The sequence below is a fragment of the Pristis pectinata genome, chromosome 4 (assembly GCF_009764475.1).
Source record: "Pristis pectinata isolate sPriPec2 chromosome 4, sPriPec2.1.pri, whole genome shotgun sequence".
Lineage (NCBI taxonomy): Eukaryota > Metazoa > Chordata > Chondrichthyes > Rhinopristiformes > Pristidae > Pristis > Pristis pectinata.
Window position 1 is genome coordinate 51281013 of NC_067408.1, and position 21013 is coordinate 51302025.

At 43.2% G+C, this 21013-nt stretch overlaps 1 protein-coding gene across 2 annotated transcripts in view; it reads left to right on the plus strand.

The window, feature by feature from the left end:
• Positions 1-289: 289 nt before the first annotated feature.
• The window catches only part of LOC127569012 (dihydropyrimidinase-related protein 3-like), a 159510-nt gene continuing 138786 nt past the window's right edge, over positions 290-21013 (plus strand). Inside the window, exon 1 of one of the 2 annotated variants that reach the window (XM_052013261.1) lies at positions 290-758. In XM_052013261.1, the coding sequence (XP_051869221.1) occupies positions 414-758 (345 nt within the window). In that variant the 5' untranslated portion in view covers positions 290-413. The remainder of the gene's footprint in view (positions 759-21013) is intronic. The other variant, XM_052013262.1, reaches the window with a different exon arrangement.

The following is a 21013-nucleotide window of genomic DNA, read 5'->3' on the forward strand; positions in this document are numbered from 1 at the left end:
TGTTTATCTTTTGGAGAGCGACAACTCTCCCGTGGTGAGCTGGGTGGTTTAAGGTGAGGCACTTTGTTTTCCTCTCCCCACCCCCCCACCTCCCTCCCCCCCCCCCCCCCCCCCCATCTGTGTGCCATCAGTCTCGGTCCCTTGGCGGCGACTCTCTGCAAACAGTCTGCTGGGATTGCGGCTGCAGTCGCTCATCTGCGGGCGGTCCGCTGCGAGAGCCCAGGCAAACAGGGGTGGGGGGGGGGGGGGGTAACTGTACTTTAAAATGCGTTCAGTGTGCGGTGCACACGCGTTATCACTTCCGTGTCAAGGGATTTCAGAAGCAGTCTGCCACTAGCGGCTCACTACAACAGCCTCTGACTCCCCAATATCGCAGTGTGCACCCACCTTCCTTGCCTCGCCCACCTAGATCAATGGCTGAGGACAGGAGAAACCGAGATAAGGACGATGATCTCCCGGTGTATCTGGCCAGACCGGGCACGACTGCCCAGGTCCCGCGACAGAAGTATGGGGGCATGTTCTGCTCGGTGGAAGGAGCGTACGAGAGCAAGACTTTGGATTTCGATGCACTCAGCGTCGGTCGCAGGAGTTCCCGGAGCTCCCGGAGCACCGGTCAGCACGGCCCGTCCCGGGATATCGAGGCTTCCAGCGACACGGCCAGCGTGGCGAGCGAGAGCTCGGCGCCGGCTGACAACCCAGGGGTGCAAATCACAACAGCGGGCGGCAAGGAAAGGCTGCAGAACCGGGATGACCTGAAGGTAATCACCCCCTCCCCCTCTACCGTGACCAACCGAAACATCCCCGGAATCAGTCATAACGGGGAGCGCCGGATACTTGCTAAACTTTTACAACATTGCATTTAATACTTTCGTTTGCGAAATTAAACTTGTTAATGATTTGCAACTGACCAAGAATATTTTTGATATGAGATATCTCCCTGTTTGCTTTGGTAGTTGTCAAAGATTTGAATCGTGTTCGTGGTGCATTTTGTTTATTAATAGTGAATTATATGACATTGACAGGGATCGATAATAATGAAATGATGTGCTGCGGATAGTTGACATCTGAGTCAGCCTGCTCCAGTCTGTGACCCATGGCTCCGGTAACCGGATCAGGGGACGAACTGTTGAACAGGAGTAATCACTGGGCTGTGTAAAGTCATCTCAGGACATGCAATCAGAACGCATTAAAGGCAAAATTATTCTGGGCGAGAGGCCAGAGACTTTAAGACATGCCCTAAGAGACTTTTGTAAAAAAAATTAAATTAACCGTCCTCGGAGTGCATACTGCTCAGTTAGGCGTCAATTTGTTTGCAGGTTCTGATTGCATGTTTAGCAATTCCTTGGAAAAAATAAGCGGTGTTAATTTGCAATGGTGTGGTTGCAGAGGTGGCTGTTGCTCGGCACACAAAGAGAAGGCGACGGGTTGCAGGCTGGCGCTGATGCGGCGAGCCAGCCGGGGTTGGTGCAGGGGCTGGGCGGGCGCTCGGTGTCAGCGCTCGGCTCCCAGGTGCGCCGAGGCAAAGGAAGTAGAGCCACGGTGTGGCGGCAGCCTGGAACTGCACTGCGGTAGTGGAATGCGGTTCTCCCTCGGTGACCCCTTGCAACCGGGGCTGCCGCACTCTCACTTACTGCGGGGATCTATTGTTCACCAATTTTGCACTTGCCCCGCGCCTTCACCTATTTAATCCTCAAGCTGCAAAGCACACAAACTCGATGTTTTTGTTTGCATTTACAAGCGATTTAGTGGACTGATTAAACCGGCCGGAGGGAGTTACTTAAAAGTGCATGCAAATTGCTGTAAGTGCAAGTTGTGGCCACATTCCTATCGCTACAATTGCTGCCCCGACAGGACCACAGACCTGACTCTTTGCATCAACAGGTCTGGTGCTCGGTTCATCAACAGCAGCGTGTCCGAAATCTCGATGACTCATGAGTCGACAGCCCTTCGCTCGAACTTTGTGAGTGAGGCCGGGATCAGGCTGGCGAAATAACTGATTGAGCAACTTGGAAGAACCCATCAGCGCTGGCTGTCATCTCTCTGTTTGACTCGTGCAGTCATAAGGCCATCCCTGAATGTTTGACATTTTAATTGGAACTGTTTATTTGTTTTTTATTAAATAGCTGTCAGTTTCTCTAACTTGATTCTGTGTTTCCTGACACAGAATACAACATTGGAGGCTATTTCGGTCCCTCGAATCTATGATTGCTCACAGAACAATCTCATTCCTCCGGATTTTTCCTTATAATCTATTCTCCCCACTTTCCCATTACGTGGCCAAACGCACCCTCCTGCACACTAAAAGTAATTTATGGTGGCCAATTAACTTACCCTTGGGATGTGGGAGGAATCTGGAGCCCCCAGAAGAAACCCATGCAGTAACAGGGAGAACAGACAAACACACAGACGGCAACTGAAGTCAGGATCAAACTCAGGTCACTGGAGCTGTGAAGCAGCAGCATCACCAGAGATGCAAAACATGCAAAAAGACCAAATTCTGGGAAGTGGAGGGTGTGTTTGGCCATGTAAGATGAAAAGACATGAGGTGTGTAAATAAAGAATTTTCCATTTGTCTCTTTAAGGCAGGGAATAGAGGTTGGTGAGCGGTGGTGGGCAATGGGACATAATTGAGGAGTTGCTCTTTGTGTCGGTTGATACCTTGGAGGAACACGTTGTATAATGGAGCCAAGAGACACAGTCGAGAGCGTTGGTGGTGAGATAGTCGAAGGGTGGAAGCTGGAAGTCTCTGTGATGGATTTCAAGTCCAGCACAGGAGATCAATAAAACACAGTGCAACAAACAATCTGAGATGCTGCTCTACCTGCTGAGTTCCTCCAGCAGATTGTTTGTTGCTCCAGGTTCCAGCATCTGCCATCTCTTGTGTCTCCAATAAAAACACCACCAGATTCAGCTTCACCTAGCTCATGAGGGAGGGGTTGGGTTTGGAGTTGTGAGGCAGATGCAGACATTTTCATAGCCATTAAAAGTTAACTTTTATGAAATTGGGGGTTGATTTTAAATTTCTGATGCTTTGGGAGCAGGATAGATTGGGGGCAGAGGTGGTTACTCATTAACTGGGGGGGCATCTGATTTTATATTAGGGCTATGCCTGTTGGAGGGGACTTAACTCAGCCCCTCCATTCAGATATTTGACAGATCTTTAGGCAGAGACAACATCCATGCATCAACATAAGCTCAGGTGTTTAGAGGCCAATTGCAGGTCCCCTGCAAGTTACAAACCCCAATTTATGGACACCCTGTATATACGAACGAGTGTTTGCGAGACTGGTGGGATGGATGAAGGTTGATTTTCTGGCTGCTGCGGGGCTGCAGGCATCTTCTGCTGGTGGGAATGGGGCATTTCTGCATGCCTTCCCTCCCCCCCCCCCCCGCCCCCATCCCTGAGCTGCAGCAATTGGGGGTTGGGTCGAGATGAGCAGAGCTGGGAGTGCTGAGAGACTCACTCACTCTCTCACTCACTCAGTGAGGCCGGCTGGCGGCCGCTCTTCCCGTGCCTGCTCGCTTGCCCATCTCAGCTGTTACTGTGATCCTCTCCCACATACTGTTTTTGTTCATTTCCGATGTACAAACAGTTCAGGTTATGAACAGTTCTCAGGAACAGAACCCTGTCATTACATGGGGACTGCCTGTACAAGCATTGCATTTGATTTATTCTTGAGGTACCTGCAGTGCATTGGTGCTTGCCCATAATACGTTAAATTTAAAAACCAACTTCACTTTGAAATCCTCCAATGACTTACCCTTTTTTGACTTTGAAACCACTTTCTCTCTTCCTGATGCAGGGTCCTGATCTGAAATGTTGAGCATTTCTTTGCCTCCACAGATGCTGCTTGACCTGCTGAGTTTCTCCAATAGTTTGTAATATATAAGAGTACAAATAGTGTTTTCCTTAAACACAAAGCATCATCCATAAAGGTCACAACATGGTACTTTGATTCAACCAGAGTCATACCTCTTTCAACACTGGACTTGGAGCTTATATATATAAAAATTATGATCTTTCTTCCACGAGATGCTTTAATTTGTTTTAAACTAATTATATTTTCCAGAGGTCAAAATATTGATGTTTATATTTCATTAAAATCTTTACATTACTGTACGCACATGTGATACCGTCTTCTGTCTCAAGAAAAGGCTCAGATGGATCCTAAAAGGATAGTTGTGTTCCTGAAGGCAATAGACAGCTATCCATTCAGTGTTATAGAGAAGGAGTCTAGGAGATTTATGGTGGGAGGGGCAATTCTTCAAGTACAACCAGTAGTCATTTTAATCATTTAGAGTCAGAAAGCAATACAGCATGGAGACAGGCCCTTCGGCCCAATGAGTCCATGCTGACCACAGTGCTCACCCTGCTAGTCCCAATTTTTTATGTTGGCCCAAGAAAGCCCCTCACCTCCATGTACCTATCCAAGTGCTACTCAAATGATACTATTGTACCTGCCTCAATCATTTCTTCTGGCAGTTCATTCCCTATAGTCACCACCCCCTGCGTGAAAAAGTTGCCCCTCAGGTCCCTTTTAAATCTTTTCTCTCTCACCTTAAATCTATCCTCCCTAGTTTTGGACTCCCCTACCCTGGGTAAAAGATTGATACCATCCACCTTATCTAAGCCTTTCATAATTTTAAACATTTCCATGAGGTCACCCCTCATTCTCCTACGTTCTAAGGAATAGATAAGATAAGATATCTTTATGAGTCACATGTACATCAAAACACACAGTGAAATACATCTTTTGTGTAGAGTGTTCTGGGGGCAGCCCACAGGTTTCGCCACGTTTCCAGCGCCAACATAGCATGCCTACAACTTCCTAACCCATACGTCTTTGGAATGTGGGAGGAAACCGGAGCACCTGGAAGAAACACATGCAGACACGGGGAGAACGTACAAACTCCTTACAGACAGTGGCCGGAATTGAACCCAGGTCGCTGGCACTGTAATAGTGTTATGCTAACTGCTACACTACCATGCCTGCCCATATAAGGATCTAGCCTGGGCAACCTCTCCATATAACTCAGGCCCCCTAGTCCTGGCAGCATCTTCATAAATCCTTTCTGCACTCTCCCCAGTTTAACCACATCTTTCCCATAGCAGGGTGACTAAAATTGTGCACAGTACTCCAAGTGCAGCCTCACCAGTGACTCATACAACTGCAACATAATGCCTCAGCTCTTATACTCAGTGCCCTGACTGATGAAGGCCAGCGTGCTAAACACTTTATTTCACCACCTTGTCTACCTGTGACACTGCTTTCAACGAACTATGCACTTGTATTCCCAGGTCCCTCTGTTCCATGACACTCCCTAGTGCCCTGCCATTCATAGTATAAGTCCTGCATTGGTTTGACTTTTCAAAATGCATCACCTCATACTTATCTGTATTGAAATCCATTTCTCATTCCTCAGTTCACTTCCCTAACTGATCAAGATCACCCTGTCATCTACGATAACTTTCTTCACTATCAACAACACCTTCTAATTTTGTGTCATCCGCAAATTTACTGAACAAACCTTGTGCATTCGCATCCAAATAATTTATATAAATAACGAATGACAAGGGTCCCAACATCAACCACTAGTCATTGGCTTCCATTCCGAGACACAACCTTCAACCACCACCCTCTGCTTCCAACTTCTGAGCCAACTTTGAATCTCCCTAAGTAGTTCTCACTGGATTCCAGGGGACTTAACCTTCCAGACCAGACTACCATGTGGGACCTTATCGAAGGCCTTGCTAAAGTCCAAATGGACAACATTCACTGCCTTACCCTCATCCATGGCCAGATTCTGCTCTAACTCCATCTACAAGTTTGCAGATGATATCACTGTTGTGGGCTATATCTCAAATAATGATGATTCGGAGTACAGGAAGGAGAAAGAGAGCTTAGTGACATGGTGCCATGACAACAACCTTTCCCTCAATGTCAGCAAAACAAAAGAGCTGGTCATTGACTTCAGGAAAGGGGGTGGTGTACATGCACCTACCTACACCAACGGTGTTGACGTCGAGAGGGTTGAGAGCTTCAAGTTCCTAGGAGTGAACATCACCAATAGCCTGTCCTGGTCCAACCATATAGACGCCACAGGCAAGAAAGCTCATCAGCGCCTCTACTTCCTCAGGAGGCTAAAGAAATTTGGCATGTCCTCTTTGACACTCACCAACTTTTATCGATGCACCATAGAAAGCATCCTATCTGGATGCATCACGGCTTGGTATAACAACTGCTCTGCCCAGGACGGCAAGAAACTGCAGACAGTTGTGGACACAGCCCAGCGCGTCATGGAAACCAGCCTCCCCTCCTTGGACTCTATCTTTTCCTCTTGCTGCCTTGGTGAAGCAGCCAGCGTAATCAAAGACCCCACCCACCTGGGTCATTCTCTCTTCTCTCCCATCAGGCAGAAAATACAGGAGCCTGAGGGCACATACCACCAGGCTCAAGGACAGCTTCTATCCCACTATGATAAGACCATGAACAGTTCCCTAATATGTTGAGATGGACTCTTGACCTCACAATCTACCTTGTTATGACTTTACACCTTATTGTCTACCTGCAATGCACTTCCCTGTAGCTGTGACACTTTATTCTGTACTCTGTTATTGTTTTTTTACCTGTACTACCTCAATGCACACTGTACTAACTCAATGTATCTGCACTGTGTAATGAATTGATCTGTACAAACCGTATGCAAGACAAGTTTTTCACTGTACCTTGGTACAAGTGACAATAATAAACCAATACCAATACCAATACACCTCTTTGGTTACCTCTTCAAAAAACTATAAAAGATTCATCATGCATGACTTTCCATGCACAAAGCCACGCTGACTCCTCCAAATCAGGCTCTGTCTATTTAAGTGATGGTAGATCCTGTCCCTGAGAATTCCTTCCAGTAACTTTCTCACTGCTAATATCAGGCTGACCGGCCTGTAGTTCTCTGGCTTGTCCTTGCTACCTTTCTTAAACAACGGAACAACATTAGCCACCTTCCAGTCTTCAGGAACTTCACCAGTGGCTAATGATGAAGCAAATATCTCTGCAAGGGTCCTAGCAATTTCTTCTCTAGCCTCCCACAAAATCTGAAGATGCACTTGGTGGTCAGGCCCTGGGGATTTATCCACCTTAATGCGCTGTAAGGTTGCAGATACCTCTTCCCTGGTAATACAAATGTCCTCCAAGACATCTCCACTATTTTCCCTAATCTCTTAAGCAACCATGATTTTCTCCTTAATAAAAAACAAGGAAGAATATTCGTTAAAAATCCCACCCATCTCCTGTGGCTCGAGGCATAGGCAGCCCTGCTGATCTCTAAGGGAACCTACTCTCTCCCTAGCCACCCTTTTACTCTTAATATAGTTAAAGAATCTCTTGGGATTTTCCTTAACCTTATCTGCCAGATCCATCTCATACCCTCTCTTTGCCCGCCTGATTTCCTTCTTAAGAGTATTCTAAATTTTTTTCAGTCATCAAGGGATTCATTCATCCTCAACCTCCTAAACCCAATGTATGCTTCCTTCTCTTTCTTGACCAGAGCCTCAATATCTCTCAACAGCCAAGGTTCCCTAAACTTGCCAAACTTAACCTTCACCCTAACAGGAACGTGCTGCTCCTGGACTCTTGATATCACATTCTTAAAAGCCTACCACTTATTCATTCCTTTCCCTTCAAACAGACTCACCCAGTTGAACTCTGCTAGATCCTGCCTGATTCCCCCAAAATTAGCCCTGCTCTGGTTTAGGACCCTAACCTGTGGACCTGTTCTATCCTTTTCCATCACTATCTTAAAGCTAATAGAATTATGGTCACTCGAGCCAAAGTGCTCCCTGACTGTTACTTGCCTTGCTTCATTCCCTAAGAGAAGGTCCAGTATTGTACCCTCCCAAGTAGGGCCCTCTATATATATTGACTCAATATATTTAATCATTTTATATTACAGAGCAAGTCAAGGGATTGGTCCAATGCAGCTAATTTTCTTTAACTGTGTTGGTTTCTCCTGGCTGGTTGCTGCAATTTTGGTAGAATTTCTGCAAAAATACAGTGGGATTAAGGGGATATGGACAAGCTGACAGAGAAGGCAACATCATTGCAAATGCAGGAAGTGTGGAAAAGTGTGAAGTTATTCACTTCTGTGCACAAAAAAAGGTGAGAGACTGGGTAATGTTCATGTTCAAAGGGACTTAGGTGGCGATGTACAATGGACATTGAAAACCCAGATGGAAATGCAGCACACAGTCAGGAAGGCAAATAGCATGCTGTGCTTTATTTTAAGGGGATTGAAGTGTAAGAGTTAGAATGTCTTATTATAGTTAATAGGAAATATAAACAGGAAATGCTAGAAACAGTCAGCAGGTTGGGTACCTTCTGTGGAAAAAGAAATGGATTCAACATTTCAGGTTGAAGACCCCTCATTTGCAATTATATAGGGCCTTGGTGAGACTACTCTTGTAGTTTTGTTTAGAGTTTTGGACTCCACACATAAAATAAGATATACTCGCCTCAGAGTGAAGGTTCATCAGACTGGTTCCAGGGATGGCGGGTTTGTTGTATGAGAAGAGATTCAGTAGACTAGGCCTGTATTCTCTGGAGTTTAGGAGAATGAGATATCTAAATGAAACTAACAAAGTTCCCTGGCGGAGTCGTCGAGAATAGAAGCTACAGTCTTAGGATTTGGGGTTCTAATTCATTTGGGACTGAGATGAGGAGAAATTTCTCAACCTTGAGGGTGATGAATCTTTGGAATTTTCTACCTCAGAGATCTTGCAAGCTTAGTTCATTCAAAACAGAAATTGATAGTGTTCTGGATTTTAAGGGAATCAATGGACATGGAGATAGTGCAGGAGAATAGTAGAATGTTAGCCTTGATCTTAACAAAAGGCAGAACAGGCTGGAAGGGCCAAATGCCTACTGCTGCTCTAATTTTTTATGTTCCTGAGAAAAAGGGACAACAGTAACACACACATGCTTTGTATTATGCTTTTAGCGAAGCAAAATGTTTGAAATGCTAGAAAAGAGCATGATATCAATAAATAAATTTTTCCTAATAAGCCATGGAAGGAGATATCAGAACCGAGCAAAATCATGGACATTCTAATTACTTATAAGGTAGAGAAAGAGAGATGGACAAGGAGAGAGGTTTAGGGAGAAAATTCAGGAACTACAAGTACGTGTCCTGGATTGATTAGCATCAAGGACAATGAAGGATGGCAATGCTCATAACTTCTTGCAGGGCAGAGGACTGAGAGATTGTTGGCACATCAGAAGGTTGTTAAGAGTCAATCTCATTGGTGTGAGTGTGAATGTGAAGTTGCATCCAACTTCAACCAGGCAAGGATGCCAGGTCTCATTTTCCTGATGCACTTAATGAATCTTTTGGGTTTTTAAACTAATCCATCTATTTCCAGACCATATTTGTCAAACTTCATTTCCAGATTTCTTTTAAAATGAATTCATACTCCCCAAATTACATAATAGGACTTGTAATCTTATACTCTGCAGCATTGTTGGTAGAGTAATGCACCTTTATACAATTAAAATGAGATATAAAATCTGAGGGCGCTTGACAGGGTGGATGTGAAGAGGATGTTTCCTCCTGTGGGAGAATCCAGAACTAGGGGTCACTGTTTAAAAATGAAGGCATCACCATTTACAAGAGAGTTAAGGCTAGACATTTTGTCTCAGAGCGTCATAAGTCTTTGGAACTCTTTTCCTCACGGTGTCACTGGAAGCAGAATCTTTGAATTTTTTTAAGGTATAAGTAAGTTGATTCTTGATTAGCGAAGACATAGAAGTTTACTGTGGGCAGGCAGGAATGAGGAGCTGAGGTTGCAATCAGATGAGCCATGATCTTATTGAATGTCCTGAGGAGTGGGGGGAGGTGTTTTTGTAAGAGTTACCATCTGCACCCCTCCATAATCAGTCAAGACTTAAGTTAATTTGTTCGCCAGTTTAGTCAAGCATATGCAAGAAAGTCACTCAGGTATAGAGTTCTGGGATGACTTAAAAATTACAGTTGAAACAGTGATTATTATACCTCAGTTATAGTTACATGTGAGTTATACTACCCACTTCTGAGATATAAACCTTTACCTATTAGTTCTTGACCAACCCAGGATGAAAGTACAGGGACATTTATTCTTTAACCAGCTGTTTCAAAGTCCTGAGTGCCGTAACCCTACGGGGCTGAATGGCCTTACCCCCACTCCTAATTCATATCTTGGTATGTTTGTATATTATGCTGCAGTCAATTATCAGGAATTGTTTGGCAGAGGAAGTCCATCACAGAGTTACCTTACACTCACGAGGTTGCTCTTGAATTACTGGTCACGAGGAACAAATGCAGAATTTTTGGAGGTGAAGCTGAGCACTGTTAGGATGGGGAACACTTTCATTGTGTCCTGTCAGTTGGAGTATTCCATGTTGGCTATTTGTTGGATGTTCGAAAGCACACAACTCCTTTTTAATTATCTGGTTTTGAGGATCAGGCATCATCGGCAAAGCCAGCATTTATTGCCCATTCCTGATTGACCTTGAGAGGGGACTGGTGAGCTTCCTTCTCGAACTGTCACAGTGTTTCTAGTGTGGGTGCTCCCACCATGGTGTTGGGGAGGGAGTTCCAGGACTCAGGCGCAGCAATGATTAAAGTTCGGGTGATATTTATCCAAGTCAGGATGGTATGGGATTGGAGGGGGAACCTGTAGGTGGTGGTGTTCTCCAGTGACGGCTGCCCTTGTCCCTCTTGGTGGTTCAAGGCCATGGGTTTGGGAGATGCTGTCGGAGATGCCTAGGTGAATAGCCAAGGGATCCTTGGCTGTTGCTAGAGTTGAACTCATCCAGGCAAGTGAAAAGTATTCCATCATGCACTTGACTTGTGCATTTTAGGTGGTAGAAGGCTTTGACTCAGTTGCTGCAAGATAATCAGTCTCTGATCTGCTCTTGTAACAACAGTATTTATGTGGCTCATCCAGTTGAGTTTTTGATCAAATATTGACATCAAGTATTACTAGAGAAACAGAGGATTTTTAGCAGAGAGGGTAGAGCGGAAAGCACGGAGGGAGAACCGGAGAGAGCAACGACGGATAGAGTGATTAGCAGAGAGGGTAGAGTGGAGGGCACAGAGGGAGAACCGGACCCAACAGGGATAGGCTTCCCCCTTGTCCTCACATGTCATCCCACCAGCCTATGTATTCAACACATCATTCTCCACCACTTCTGCCATCTCCAACGGGACCCCACCACTGAGCATATCTTCCCCTCCCCACCCCTTTCTGCCTTTCGCAGGGACTGCTCTCTCCGCGACTCCCTCATTCACTCCTCCCTCCCCACCCATCCCACTCCCACCCCGGGAACTTTCCACTGCCCCTGCCATAGGTGTAACACCTGCCCCTACAGCACCACCATCACCTCCATCCAGGAACCCAAACAGTCCTTTCGGGTGAGACAGAGATTCACCTGCACCTCCCTTAATATCATCTACTGCATTCGGTGCTCCAAGTGTGGCCGCCTCTACATTGGTGAGACCAAACATAGACTAGTTGACCATTTTGCAGAACACCTGTGCTCTGTGCGTAACCACGATCTGCATCACCCCGTTGCCAGTCACTTCAACACAGCCTCCCACATAATCACTGGTATGACAGTCCTCGGCCTCCTCCACTGCCAAGAGAATTCCAAACTGGAGGAACAGTGCCTCATTTTCCATTTTGGAACCTTGCAGCCTAATGGCATGAATATTGAATTCTCCCACTTTAGGTAATCCCCACCGCCCCTTCCCCACAAACCCCTCCCCCCCCACCATGCTTCTTCTCTTCTTCTCTTTCCTAGCCTTTTTTTCCCTTATCTTTTACCCATCCCCCAGTGGATCTACTCTCTCCTCCTCCCCCGCACCTTCCTATCAATATCTCTTACCTGCATCTACCTATCACCACCCTTTGCCCAACCTGCCTCCCCTCTTTTGTCCACCTATCACTGCTCTGCTTTTCCCTCCTATATACTGGGCTTCCCCTTTTCCTATCTTCAGTCCTGAAGAAGGGTCCTTACCCGAAACATTGACCGCCTGCTTTTCTCCACGGATGCTGCCTGGCCTGCTGACTTCCTCCAGCATCATCGTCTTTTTCATTGACATCTAGTCTGTTGATGTCAATAATAATATGATTGTGTAGATGGGTAGACTCTTTCTTGTTGGTAGTAATGCTTGTCATGTTTACAGCATGGATATTAATTGCCACTTATGAGCCCTTGCCTGATGCTGTCTAGGTCTTGCTGCATGCAAGCATGAGAGCTTCATATGCTGAGGAATTTTCATGGAATTGAACATTGACCTTTCTGCCACTGACCTTTCAATGGAAGTAAGGTCATTGAGCAGCTGTAGATGGCTGTGCCTTGAGTAACTCCTGAAGTGATGTCCTGGGGCTGGGATGATTGACCTCCAACAACCACAACCATCTTCATTTGTGTGACCTACAACTCCAGCCACTGGAGTGGTTTTCCCACTTGATTCTAATGCGACCAGGGCTCTTTGATGCCAAGCTCAGTTAAATGTTGCCCTGTGGATTCATCCATTAATATTAGTAAATGAACAACACAACTGTCATTCCTTGATATGTGACAGCCTACTGAGGTTTCTTTAATTTGTACAGTTTCAGAAAGTAGGCCAACTGATTGAGGCTTTCTGTGTAACAAGTAAGTCACCATTTAAATTATTACTGGTGGCCACAATCCTGTTTGATACAGTTAGTTTTAACAGGTACATTTTTAATGTCTGCAATTAGATTGATAATTGTGACTTGGATCCAGCTCTCTTAAGTCTAATAGAGAGCCAATGGTTAATACAAGATTGACAGACAAGCAGTCGAGCATCAATATTAATGTTGAACTGGTCTTCCACCATGCCAGGGCACCAGAGTGAAAGGCGGTAGCAGGGCGGCTATAATTACATTGCTTTGTTGTAGATGACAGGAGATTGGTTAGACCACGACCTACAGATGTACCTGAAGCATCTGGTTATGCAAGAGCTCTGTAATGCCAGACATTGGCAACCTGTGAAGGTCCCAAGTATCAAGATCCATTTGGCACATACCTCAGACTTGTGGCACTTTGCAGCATCCTTTTAAACAGAGTAATCCTGGCTTTGATCAGGGGACCAAATCCATTGTGCCTTTCTGTATCTCAGGGTGAGTCAGTGATAGCAACTCACCGCTGTAAGATAAGGTAATGGACTGTGAGTGTAGTGAGAAGAATCAGGAAAGGGCAGGCTCAAAAGCAGTAGGAGAAACATCAAAGACAGAGAAATGATTGGTGTAAAAATAGCCAGAGGCAGTCAAGAGGCTTAACAGATAAGACATGAGGTGACATCAGGGATTTTAAACTCAAGGCACTGCATATGAAGCATTCATAACAACATTCTTGAAGTAATAACACAGATTGACATGTGAATTTGATCTGATAGCTGTTATGAAGACATGAAGGCCGAGTTACCAAGTATTCCCAAGTATCTGAATTTTAGGTGAGGTATGCAGAGCAAAAGAGGAGTGATTGTGGGGCGGTGGGGATAAGCTGTGTGGGGAATGGAAGGGCTGCTGGATGGTAATTTTATTTAAAAATGGATGGGATTAAGATTCCAGGAAGAAAGGATTTTAGATCAGAAACTCAGAATATGGTTTCAGAGAAGCTGATAAACCACAAAGAGGGAGGAAATCACTGGTGATGGTAACATCTGGGTGGTGAAGATGTAGCGTGAAGCAGTGCGAAGATCAGGAACTAAGCAGTGCCTCTATTACAGTGATCATAGAATACTTGACAAACCAAATCAGCAATAATAATGTGGAGTACAAGTTCCTGGATGGCGTTCAAGATAGTTTTTTTTGATCCATATGTCAAGGAACCCACTGGAGAAGAGGCTATCTTAGATCTAGCGTTATACAATGGAACAGGTAATGACCTTGCACTGGAGGAGCCCATGAGAGAAAAATGATCGTATGAAACTAAGCATGATTTGGTTAAGTCTGGAAAATGAAACTTAAATCTGAACAAAGTACAACAGGTAGCTAATGAGGCAAATTTAAATCTGTGTGAAAATCAGAATAAATGTACATTCATTAAAAACCCCATAGAAACTGTGGACCTCAAGTGAAAAAGTTAAAGATGGAATTAGATTAAAGGGAAAAAATGTCAATGTTGCCAAATGTGATGGAAAGTCTGAGGGTTGAGAAAATTTCAGAATACGGCAAAATTGAAAGGGAGAAAATAAAATATGAAAGTAAAATAGCAAGAGTGATAAAATACCAAAAGGATGTGATCATAATTGTGTATCCCTTGAAAAGAGAGGCTGGTGAAATTATAATGGCATATAAGGATATAACAAGGACGTCGAACAACTATTTCATAACCCACTTTATCATGAATAAACATTATAAAAGAACATCAGAAATGTTCCAAGCCAAGGTTCCATGAGAAGGATGAACTTAGAAAAATAGTAGCACTGGAGGGACTAATGGGACCAAAAGTCAACAGGTCTACTGGATCTAATGACTTACATTGCAGGGTTTCCGAAGCAGCAGCTGCAGAGGTGGGGGAAGCATTGGCTTCAATCTTACAGCATTCCCGAGAATTTCAAATTATGCCTGCAAATCTGAGAACGTTTCAAGGTTTATAATCCAAGAAAGCAGAGAGAGAGAGAGAGAGAGGGAGGGAGGGAGGGAGGGAGAGAGAGAGAGAGAGAGAGAGAGAGAGAGAGAGAGAGAGAGAGAGAGAAAGAGAAGCAGGGGTTTCTCCGTAGGAGAGTTGGCCTGACATCATTAGTGGAAGAAATGCTGGAATTTGTTCCTAAGAAGGCAATAACTGGGCATTTAAAAATCATAATGTGACCGGGTAGAGCCAGTAAGGATTTATGAAAAGTGAATTATGTTTGGCAGTTGTTATATGTGAGATTTTAACTTCAAGGAGGAGCAAGTGGTCACAAAAAACTTCTAAGGGGGTCTACCAGAATAGACGCAGGGAGGAAGCTTCCCCTGGATAAGGAGTCTGGAACTAAGGCTCAGGGTCTCAACATAAGGTGTAAATCCTTTAGGACGGAAATGTGTAGAAATTTCTTCATTCAGATGTGGTGATTCTTTAGGATTCTCTACTCTGGAGGGTTATGGAGGCTCAATCATTGATTGCGTTCAGAAGTCGATGGAATTCTGCATATTAAAGGAATCAAGGGATATGGGAATAGGGCTAGAAAATGGTGTTTGAGGTCAAAGTTTGGTCATGATCTTGTTGAATATTGCAGCAGACTAATCCTGCTTCTATCTCTTCTGTTCTTATGATATGTTGTATTTAAATTTTCCAAAAAAATACTTGACAAGGAGCCACAAGTTAACTGACGACAAAAAACCTAAGGCTCATTAGGGCTGGGAGTAATATATCAATATCATTTGAAAATTGATCAACAACAGAGAATAGGATGCAACATGTCAATTATAGATTGGCTGACTGAGGTATCATTCGGATCATTGCCTGTCTTTTACATGTTTTCTAATATATATCAGTGCATTAGAGGGGGACTGAATGTAATATGTCCAAGCCTGATGATGATACAAAGCTAAATGAGGAGGTAGCATGTGAGTAAGAAGCAGAGAAGCTGCAAAAAGACAGGGACAAGAATGTGGGACAAGCAAAAACTGCTGGAGGAACTCAGCAGGTCAGGCAGCATCAGTGGAGGGAAATGAACAGTTTGTTTTTTCGCTCCAGATTCCAGCACCTGCAGCCCCTTGTGCTGTTCATCGGTGTGAGAAATGGAATGACAAGTGAAATTTGTCAATGATAAACACCAGTTGTTAAATGTTGGAAAACTGGGACATGTTCATACTCGAAAGGATCTGTATAGCCTAGTACACATATCATCAAGTTAACAAGCAGATGCAGCAACCAATCAGGAAGGGAAAAGGATTGGAAAATGAAAATAAAGTATGCTGCAACTTTATGGGGCATTAGTGAGATCACAATGTATTTCTAGCCTTCTATCTGAAGGAGAGGAATATTTAACTTGGAGGGAGTGCAACAAAGTTCTACTGGGCCAAGCCATAGATAGTGTTATGATGTGAGAATATGTTATGATTCTGTTCCCCAGTGTTTAAAAGATTAAACATTATCATTTTGAAACGTATATAAAATTTAATGAGCTTGACTGAGTGCTGGGAGAATGTTTCCCAGTGCTGGAACAGAGTCTCAGATAAAGAACTGAGGTATGGAGAAACATCTTCACTGTAAAGGTTTTTACTGCTTGCAATTTGCGCCACAATGGGCTGTGGATACTCAGTTGTTGAGCATTTAAAAGGTTGAGATTGATGGATTTTGTGATATTGAGGGAATCTGAGGAAGTGGTGTTAGAACAGGAAGGACATGAGATGGAAAATCAACAATTGTCCTAATGTCCAATACTGCTCCTGTTTCTTGCGTTCTCTCTGGTTGTGGGTTTGCTGATCCCTGGATCCCAGTTCACTGATCTGGGTTCAATGTGTGACATAGGGATTAGCTCTTGAATTACTAGACCAGAGGTTGCAACAGGCTATGCCATTAGTTAGACAATTGCAAAAAAAAACATGAAAAACTGGGGACTGGGAGATGAGTGTCAAATAATTGGTACACTGTAAAAACAAGTTAAACTCCACAGGAAGTCATGGCTGCCATTTAACAGTAAAAGGACCATGTCAATAAATTAATGTGGTTTCAATAGTCTTGCACCTTGAAAGCAGTTAATAACTTTAACGATTGATCCTGTTTATGGTACATGTGGCAGTTTAGATTTGTTGCATTGATTAGACTGTTGTTCTAAAATGATTTGTTGTAGATTTTGACTGGGAGTAAAGTTGACGTTACTGTCATATTTGGTTGTCAGGATTTTGTATTCCTCAAATTCATCCATTAATTTGTTGCTGATTCCACAGGTAATAGATGATTATGGACTTAAGCCAATAACTTAGATTCATTGGTACAGTACTGAGGGATTGCTGCTTTGTTGAGAACATCATCCTTTGGTTGAGATGTTAAACCACCTTCCTCTTCAAGTGAATGTGGAAGATCCCATCACACATTTTCAAAGTATGTCGTGGCCAATATTCACCCCTCTGTTAGCACCTCTAAAACAGGTTAATTGTTTATTCACCTCATTGTTGTTTCCAGGACCTTGCTGTATGTAAATTGGCTATCATGGTGTAAATGTAAGTGAAAATACTTTAAGAAATATATACATTGGCTGTAAAGCGCTTTGGGCCATCTTGACTCTTTTAAAGGCACTAATCACCACAGTTTAGCAACACTATGACCACTTTGATTACTTCGCACTAAAATGGACTTTGTTTTTTATTTGTTCTAATTCTGTTTTTTCTTGTAAAAATTGTGTATAATTTATGTTTAATTTATGTTTTTCTTGTGAATGCTGCTTATCTAATGCTATCTACCTGTGATGCTGCTGCAAGCAAGTTTTTCATTGCATCTGTGCGTACACATACTTGTGCATATGACAGGAAACTCGACTGTGATTTTGACTTTGGCACTATATAAATTCAAGTCTTTATTTCTAAAGCACTATTTTCAACATGTACATTGATCTATGAATGCTGACGTAGAGATTTAATAATTCAGGCAAGATCAGAGCAGTAGTGAAAATTAAAAACTGCAGATGCTGGAAATCTGAAGTAAAGATGAAAATATTGGAAATACTCAGCAGGTCAGTCAGCATCTGTCGAAAGAGAAATAGGGTCAGAGTTTCAGGCATTTAATATTTTTATTCCAATCACTTTTGACTTGTCAGTGGCTGGGGCTGAAATGGTGCATACCACTGAGAGGTTGGATATGGATTTAAGCTTACTTCTTATTTTAAACCCTTCCCTCGCCTCACTCCACAGTGTGCTTCTATCTCACACACTGAGATAGATTGCAATTATTGATTGAGCTGGCACATACTGCACTCTCACAGTGAAAGGAGAGATTTTCAGAACAAACTCACTTAGTTGAGTTTAAAGTCTGATATGGTGGAATGGTGGCAGATGGACTTTAATCCAGACAAGTCTTAGGTAATGCGCTTTGGGAGGTCAAATTCTGGTAGGACATATGGAGTAAATGGCAGAGGCCTTGGGAGAGTTGATGTACAGAAAGACATTGGGGTGCAAGTCCTTAGCTCCCTAAAAGTGGCGACATAGGAGGATAGGGTCCTGAAGAAGGCATTTGGTATGTTTGCCTTCAAAAGCTGAGGCTTTGAGTATAATAGTTGGGGTGTCATGTTGCAGCTGTACAAAACATTAGTTAGACCAGACTTGGATATTGTGTACAGTTCTGGTCATCACACTACAGGCAGGATGTGGTAGCAATAGAGAGAATGCAGAAGAGATTCACCAGGATGGTGGCTGGAATGGAGGACTGTAGTTATAAGGAGAGATTGGACAGGCTGGTTTTATCCTGACTGGAATGTAGGAGGCTGAAGGTGACCTTACAGAGGTTTATAAAATTGTGAAGCGCATAGATCGGAGAGATAGTTAGTCTTTTAGCCGGAGCAGGGAAGTCTAGAATGAGAGGGCACCTTTAAGGTGAGATGGGTGAAATTTAAAGGTTATCTGAGGGGGAAGTGATGAATATCTGGAATGAGCTGTCAGGGGATATAGTAGAGGCAGATACAATTACACTTAAAATGCATCTTCACAGGTATTTGGATAATAAAGGCATAGAGGGATTGTGGCTTAATGCAGGCAAATGGGATTCATGTAGATAGGCATCATGGTCGACATGTATGAGGTGGGCCAAAAGGGCCCGATTCTGTGCTGTACAATTCTTTGATTACATGATCGTATGATACTATGGTAATGTGTTCTTGAATTACTGGACCAGAGGTTGGTCATAGGCCATGTTATTGGAAAATTCCATTGAACAGGGAAAAACTGGGGAGAGGGAGATGAGAGGGAGTAATTGCTGCAATGTGAAAACAAATTACACTCCACGGGAATTCATAGCTGCTATTTAACTGTGTAAGGATCATGTTAATGAGTTAATCTGCTTCCAATGGTCACACACTTTGGTAACTGTTAATGATTCAGAGGTTGTGATCCTATAATGCTGCATGTCGCACGCAATCAGGATACAAGTTAAACTGCTTTAACAGACTATTTAAAATATTCTCTTAAATTGATATGTTGTGTATTCTGACTGGGAGTAAGATTGATGAGGCATTTATTTCCACTTGCCAGTATTTAGTGTCCCCTGCTCCGCAATGTCTGTGTGTCAACAAATTGGTGGATAACCAAAAATCATGCTGATTCCACAAATAATGCCATTTAAAGAAAAGAATCAAACTCGCTGCATTAGGCTCTCTTGGACATAAGTTTAAATGTTTTGTTCCACAGGCAATATATTTTCCTGCATGTAATTTGGTAATAAGTATTATTCAAATAAGATTCATCACACTGCTGCCAGAGTCTTGCTAAATGTTAAAATATTTACAGTGAATTGATTAAGGAGATTGTTGGTTTCATTGTTTCCCAAGGATTTTAATATCCTTTTTGCTTTTGCCTCGATTATCATTTTGCACTTCCAGCAATTTACAGAGCAAATGTAATTAGGGCTTTGTGGTGCAAGGAAAAAAAACAATTCCCGTGGCACATTGCAAGGTGCCCTACCCAATAAATTCGGGCTATTATGATAGGCATGTTCCATTCCTTTTATGTCACTACTCACCTACCGCTCAGCACTAGAGATTTACCCTGCTTGTCAGAAATAGAAATAGAAATAAATTCCCCAAGATAGCTGATCCCTAATCTTGGTACTCTAGTCTGACATAGCTATCAGATGAGTGTAATAAAAATGTTTCAGTATTTGAAGTGTCATCTGTTTTCCTTCTGTTTTATGAAAAAAAACTATAACCATTCTGGATAAATGTTGAAATGATGAGAAGATCTCCTGCAAAAACATTTGCAATGTTTTGAGAAGTATTCCACAGAAGACGTAATTATTGATATTGTAATCATATGATGTCTTTACTGCAGAGAGAAGGGTATTATGTTGAGTACAATAATGTTTCAAAGTGTACTGGAAACATTCTTTTCTGCAAATATAGCAGCAAGATGATTTTGGATAGCTCTGTTGCTGTTCTGTGAAGAAAGCTTCATGTCTCTAATGATTTTTCAGTCAATTCCAATTAATGTAATGAGGATCTCAGTGAACAATAGGACAATGTGTAGCTTTGAAAGTTCCAAATACATTAGGCATTTCTGATGGAACTAAGACAAAGAAATTGCCATATGGGGCTGAGAGAAAGCTACATTATTTCCAATTTTAGGTCATGATTCCACAAAAACTATTCAAGAACAAAAGATATCGGTGACATTAAGCCCAATTTTCCAACGCTCCATTTGCTGCTTAGGTCACAGGATTAGGAATGCAGGTTAGCTTGCCCAGTTCTGAGCGCAAGAGAAACAATCAAGTTTAAAGGGACAGCAAGTCTGTTTAACCATTTAGTTGTGGGCAACAGGCTTTTAAGTGCCAGCAGTGCTCTTCCATGTGAAAAGCCCCATGAATGTGTAGACAGGGTCTAAAATTATTGACATTTACAGCTCAGTGGGTAGGTTGTCCATTTGTTCTGCTGCTTTTTTGTCTCGGTCCCTGCTGGAGTAATTCAGAACTTATTCCACTGTCCCAACCTTCTCCCTTAAACCGGCACCTTCCTCTGCCAAATATTTATCTACTTGTCAGCCAGTCTCCATGACAAGGCATTCAATGTTCTACAACCTTCTGAGGTAAGGCACCACTGCAAGCTTTAGTGCTCACTCTTATCCTCACAATGGCGCAGAAGGAGGCCATTCAGCCTATTGAGTCCTTGCTAGCTCCCAGAGAATAACCCCGTCAGTTCCATTGCCCCCCTCATTTTCCTGTACCCCTCAACTTATTCTCTCTCTCACACATATCCATCAGCTCCCTTTTGATTCTTTTTGCCATTGAACTACACTAAGGAGCAATTTACAGTTGCCAAT